Below are 6505 nucleotides of genomic sequence, written 5' to 3' on the forward strand. Positions count from 1 at the left end.
AGAAAGGAAGAAAGAAAGAAAGAAAGAAAGAAAGAAAGAAAGAAAGAAAGAAAGAAAGAAAGAAAGAAAGAAAGAAAGAAAGAAAGAAAGAAAGCGAGCAAGTAGGGCTGGGGTAGCAAGCAGTTCTCTTTATACACTTATACACATACTGGCACCTGGAGGGCTAGGTAGCTGTTGGGCAAAGCCTAGAAGAATTTTCCATAAGCCAATATTCCTCCAGTTTTGTTTAATTAGAAATGAGGGATTAGGAAGAGGTGATGGTGGGGCAGGACTAAGGTCATTCTGTTCTTTAAACTACTTCCTGCTGACTTTGGGGTGACATTCCATCTTCAGGTAAACCTAAGAAAATTGGGATGCTGGTCAAGTCCTGGGCAAACTGGCTATTTCACTGCTGTCCAGGCTTTGTGGACCATCTTCAGCTAGGAAAGTGCAGGCCCGGTAGAGAAGCCTCTGGCAAGGTAGACCTGAACACAGATGGGTAGCTTCTCTGGAGTTATCCTGGATGCAGATTCTGAGGAAACACCTGGGCTTGGCAGAATGCTGAAACACATATATACACATTAAAGGAAGAAAAATCAAAGTTAAGTAGGTTTGGACAAAACCTTTTGTCTAGGTGTACATTTGAAAGCTTTAGGCCCCTGGTCTTGGTGGTTGGGGATAGGAGTCCCAAAACCACAAAGGAATCTCACCCTCTGGAATAGGCAACCAGGCTGACTGACAGAAGTACTTACCCAGAAGTGAGTCCACTCGATCCATAAGAGGTAGATCCGAGTGGGTTCCTGAAGCTTACAAGAATCTTATTAAGTTTACCAAAAAGAGATAGATTTTCAACATGTTAAATTGTAGTCTGTTTTGAAATCCATAATGTAGAAAAAGGTTGTAGATGCCATATTTTTTTGTCATAGTAGAGGCTTGGTAAACAAATTTTTTCTGTTAAAAATATGAACACTCCTTAAGGTAAGCTCAGGGAAGACAGAAACCTTCTATGGAGCAGAAGGGACAACTTGAAAGATGTCCTCTGGCATCCCCACAAACACCCAGGCATGCACACATCCATGCTCACACTCACATACACAAGTGATTTTTTTAAAAAACTTCAATTGGTCTGGGGATAGAGCTTTGGCTAAGCACTTGCTGCTCTTGTAGAGGAGAAAGATTCCGTTTCCAGCACTCACATGGGTATTAGCAACCAGCTGTAAGTCTAGCTCCATGAAATGAGCCAGAGGTATAACTCTGGCTCCCTCTTTTGTCCTCTGTGGACACCAGGGTCACATATGGTATACTTCACAAGCAGGCAAAACACTATACACACGACAAAGAGTGATGTTGGTAGTTGGCTGTGTCTCTCCTGACCAGGGAGGCAGAAGAAGACCTTTGAAGTTCTAAGCCTCACATTCCTATGATCCTATCCTAGGTGTGAGGAATCTCTTAGACTGAGGGCAGGGGAAAACCATGTGCTACATGTGCTTTGTTCATCTGGAGTTTTAGTAACAGGACATGATTCCTCTCTATACATTTTGGTATCCATTTTTAGGTGCTAGTGATATAACCTTCCTGACTGTGTTATCCAAGTATTCAGTCACTGAGTGACAGCCAGCCAGAGCCCTCCATGTCACCAACAATGACATCTGAGAGTAGTTTTTCCATCCTCTCAGCCCTGAGTCATTCACACCTTTCAAGGACCTGGTTCTAGCTAACTATTTCGAAAACCTATTACTGCTTTGGTTCTATACCATTGACAAGTGACTACTTGCCCCAGGAAACCCCTCTGCAGCCTTCCTGTACTTATACGTGTGATATAAAGGGAAGTCTCACTTGTCTTGCTGACAGGGGTGTGTGGTTGAACTTCATCTTTTCATAGAAAAGGATGGATAACCTTTTCTGCAGTCTCCTTGCTAACAGTACCTCTCAAAGAGCAGCTGGTGCTCAGTAAAGGCCTAGGAAAGAGATTGCATTCACCTAACATTAGCTTTCATTTTAATTAGCTAACCAGATCAGGAGAATAAATCTAATACAGCAATCAAAATAATTTTATGTTCTTTCCTATTGCCTGGGTAATTCCTATTAGAATGTCATGGTATCTTAAAATATATTAGAAATTAGACATAAAGTCATTCTCACTTATTTATAAAATAATAAAATAACGAAACAGAGCAACAGAAGTAGGTGCGTTGTTGACATTTATGATCTTAAAACTGTCCAGTTAATGAGCCTTGGAGTACAAGTAGCAACATTTCATAACAAGAAAGCCTGAGTCACAGTCAGTACAGGAAGAATGGAATAGTTCACAGTCCCCTCTTTCCAGCTCTCAAATAAGGGTACAGTACGTAGACTCTGCCTGGCCTGATGTTGGATGGGAATGGCCAGTGTGCTGGAATGTGTGCTAGCCAGAGCATAGTACCATCTGTTGGGGGAACCTGGCCTAGGTCCTGTCTATCTCATCTTTCAAAGCATCTGCATACCTAGTTGGGTAGGATTTGGGATCCTGTTTAACGATGCTGGCAAAATGCTTCAATACTTTCATTTTGGTGGTTTCAGCATGTGCCCTCGGCCCCCACAGATACTCTCTGGTAGGAGGATCACTGCCTGGCACCTGTCTGCATTCTAGATATCCTTCTTGCACAAAATGTTCAGTAATAAGGACACCTGGGTCCCCATATATGAAATGATCTCTCCCTGCATACAGCCCCATGTTATTCAATATACGCCACAACTCCTGCTCACTGGCACAATTGTCCTGTATAAAGATGATGCATAGCACGACGATTACTAAGCCTATCTTTGGTACGCCTCGAAAACCATGAAGCATACCATCATAGGTGAGCCCGAGGGCATTGACAAGAGAGTAGGAGTGGACACGGGGATTTCTTTCTATTATTTCAAGGCCAAACGTCAGCCTCAAGCATTCAGTCGCCTTAGTAAAGATGGCAGGGAAGTGATCCTCATAACCTCGGATGACCATATACAGAATCTCTGCCTTACATGTCTTCTGCTTTCTCCTATACTTAAGGAGCAAGAAGAGAATTAAGTCAATTGTTTTACTATTGACTATCTCCTGCCTAAGGGCTTCTGAGTAAAACTCTCTTATTTGGCTGCTAGAGGCCTCAACAGATGGTACCCCTGCGCTGGAAGAAAGGGAAGCTCTCTGAGCACCCTGGGATGAACCCAGTACATCTCCTGAGGTGGTGGCCTCTTCTTCCCCTGCCTCCAGGTCTCTTGTCTCCCTTTCAGAACGAGTGCTGTCCTGGTTGACATTCCGGCTGTTCTCGGCAGGATTCATGCTGGGTTTCTTTGGAAACAGATGCAGGAAAATGTGCAGCTGACAGGGATGAACTCACAGGTCTGAGAGAGAAAGGAAAGGAGTGAGCAGACTCCGAAAGCTGTACCTTGGGCAGCTCACAAAACCCCAGGTTACAGGATTTCACTTCGGGATTGCTCTAAGGCCAAGGGACAAAGTTCCTGCATGTGCCTCTGATGGCCTCAAGGAAGAATAGACATGGCTTCCCCTGTGCATTCCTCCTCTTGCCTAAGCTAAATTCTCAGAGCAAGTTTCTGTGACTCAGAGGTGAAGCAGAGGTAGTGAGGGCACCTTCCACCCCCTATACCTGTTCAGGAGTCACTTAAAGAAGTAGCTCAATTCAGTGTGCTTCATTTGTGCTAAAACAGTATACAACAACCCGATTCTCACCTTGAAGAATGGTTAGGTCTACCAGGTTCCACGCGTGTTTACTGTCCAGGTTCTTAAGGCAAGAGGCTATTCTGTGAGAAAGGCAGAAGAACAGGAGAGGGGAAGGAATCCACCCCAAATGCCTTCGTTAGTGAGGATTCTCAACTCCCATTATGTGTTCTCACAGACCTGACTTTCCCTCACAGACCAGAAGCAGGCCCTTCAGCCCCTTTTATCCTCCTGCCTGGAACCAAGGCAGGGGACTTTGAACAGACCTGCTCTGGACTGTTGGTGTGACAGTGCCTCAGGAAAGTCTCTTGAGGAGCCACTACTTTGGAATGGAGTCTCTTGCAGTCAACCCCTGGGATCCTCTCCTGAAACTTCCCAGATGCCTATTTAACCAAGAACGGTGTTCAAAGGAGGACTCCCACTCTGGTGAAGTTCCACACTCTGAGATCCTGTAATCCTCTCAGGAGAACTGAGCCTGTAACAGAGTCTATCACTCCCTGTGGGGGATCTGCAGAGATGGCTACCTGTCCTGGGCTCATTTCTGCTGAGATAAGCATTCCCAAAGTCCAACTGAGTGGCATCTTAGTTCTCTGTCTTGACACTCCTGCTTTTCGTGCAGGGCATGGGCAGCACCCCACCCCCACCCCCACCCCCTCTCAGGGCTCTCCAGGCATTGGAACCAGGGCATACATGCTATATGAAGTCTTCTGTTTGGGGAGCGGGGTCCTCTTCACATGTTTGTTTTTGACCATGATAGCTTACCTGGATTCCTGGTCAAAACTGATACCTCCTTTGATGCAGATGACAGGTACCTTCTGGGCTCTGGCTGTACTCCAGACTTGACAGGCTCACATTTCTGAGTGAGGAGACAGGAGTCAAGATGTATTGCCTCTGGATCTACCTGAACATGGGCTTCTCAAGACTGGCAAAGGCCCTGCATTTTCTTGCAGAGTCCCCACACACCTCTTCCAGACTCTTAGTTCTATTTTTCAGGCCCAAGCTACCTCTGAGCACGAACTTACCACTGAAACCACGAGTCAGAGAAGACCTCTTTGGTCTACAGTGGACCCCCACTAACATTCTGTGCTGCAGAGCTGGAACCTTTTGCACAACGTTTATCCGAGGTTTACTGCTCCTCCTTGGTTGTCCTAGTTCCTTACCCCTAGTTACCTGACATCTTATTCCCAGGATAAACAGTTTTCCTCATTCTCAGAATACAGGCTGAAGCAAAGGCATACTGTGTCAGTCTAACCTCCTTAAGGCCTCCCAGGATACAAGGGTATATAAAGGCCTACCTGTGCTCTGCATGCCAAGGATGCTACTATTTTTTAAATTGGGCCATACTAGATATCAGGCTGCTTTAATTCAGAACCCACTAGCCTTTCCTGTCACCTTTCCTCTGAAAGACTGGCCCTCCCCTTCTGGAACTTCTCTCTCTTTTTAAAATTTATTTATTTTGGGTTATTTTTAATTGGTTATTTTATTTATTTACATTTCAAGTGTTATCCCCCTTCCTGGTTTCCCCTCCACAAACCCCCTACCCTTTCCATCCTCCCCCTGCTTCTGTGAGGGTGCTCCTGCACCCACTCACCTACTCCCACCTCACTACCCTAGGCCTTCACAGGACCAAGTGTCTTGCTTCCCATTATCTCTCAATATACAGTTGTAACACTTTAAGAGGTTCACCATCAGTGTTTCATTTAAAGTGGTCTTTCAGGGACCTGGGAATGTTCTATATACCCTGTATACAAAATGCAACTGCAAACTAAAATGACAGGAAAAAAAAAAGAATGGGAAGGGGCTTATCCCAACAAGTGGGCACTCAGGCGTCCAATAAGCAGCAAGAACCTAAAGCCTTGACTCTCACACCGTCAAATCCTAGGCGATAGATGCGGAAGCCTGAGGAAGGATTAATACCTCAAGTCAGCCTAAGTCTGTTTCTTTAACTGCCAAAAAGAACACAATGCAGCTTGATTGTTCCGGACTATCTATCTCTCTAGTGTCTGGCTTGGGGCCTCTCGTCTTTCTTAAACTCCAAAATTTTCCACGCCTGAGCCCCAGATGAGGGTGTGGTGTAGACCTATTCTCCAAAGTACACAGTAATGGGACTACCATCCAGTTGTGTCCTAGATAGAATGGGGCTTCTACTGTCCTCTTGCGTGCCACAAATACCACGAATGCCAAGCGGCTGTTATGGATAACCTAAGTTCTAAAAACCACTCCTTTTTCATTGTTTCCATAGTAAGTAGCTAGGCAAAGGGCTGATTCTGTCAAGTGGGCCCATTTGGTGCTGTTTTCTCGACCTTGTTAAGCTAAAACACTGTGGGACTTGTCTCCGGAATGTGCCCACTGGACCCGGTGGCCGTTGGACCTGCAAAATCGGCTCCCAGCAAGTCACTTATGCTATTAAGTCCCTCTAACGTTAACCAGTGTCAACACTGGACTATCCTATCCTAAAACCCATCAACATTCTATCCCGAAAAGGGCCTTTGACACCCTAAAAATCACTTACCTGGACTCAGAATGTGTGGCATAAACCGGCACCCTGATGGCTGCTCCTAACGGCCGGCCCGAGTCCCCGGATGCAGGACCGCTTACGTCACAAATGGCTCTGACAACCTCAAGTTCCCGGATGCAGGAAGAACGGCCTGGCTGTTTCCTTTCAGGTACTTCCCAAAATGGCTCCAAGGCCCCCAAGTTCCGGGATGCCTATGCGGCCATGGATTCCGTTGTAGATGGTGAAGCAGAGGCTTGAGGGGCCTTAGTCCCACATTCTCACTCAGCTTTGCTGTAGGACCCTCAACAAGATACAAACTAGCTGACTCTAGG

The 6505-nt window shown here is 45.8% G+C and overlaps 1 protein-coding gene across 1 annotated transcript; it reads right to left on the bottom strand.

Annotated features, from left to right (window-relative positions):
* Positions 1–2179: 2179 nt before the first annotated feature.
* LOC110287045 (melanoma-associated antigen 10-like) lies at positions 2180–6246 on the bottom strand. The gene is made up of 4 exons (XM_021153728.1): positions 6189–6246; positions 4439–4532; positions 3689–3759; positions 2180–3342 (listed from the first exon to the last, which is right to left on the bottom strand). The coding sequence occupies exon 4, from the start codon at positions 3278–3280 to the stop codon at positions 2423–2425; it is 858 nt and encodes a 285-aa protein (XP_021009387.1). The 5' UTR covers positions 3281–3342; positions 3689–3759; positions 4439–4532; positions 6189–6246; the 3' UTR covers positions 2180–2422.
* Between the last annotated feature and the right edge of the window lie 259 nt (positions 6247–6505).

This window comes from Mus caroli, chromosome X (genome assembly GCF_900094665.2).
Source record: "Mus caroli chromosome X, CAROLI_EIJ_v1.1, whole genome shotgun sequence".
NCBI lineage: Eukaryota > Metazoa > Chordata > Mammalia > Rodentia > Muridae > Mus > Mus caroli.

What these genes read in the sequence shown, in the direction of transcription:
- LOC110287045 (XM_021153728.1), bottom strand. Translation starts at nt 3,280, where the DNA reads ATGAATCCTGCCGAGAACAGCCGGAATGTCAACCAGGACAGCACTCGT.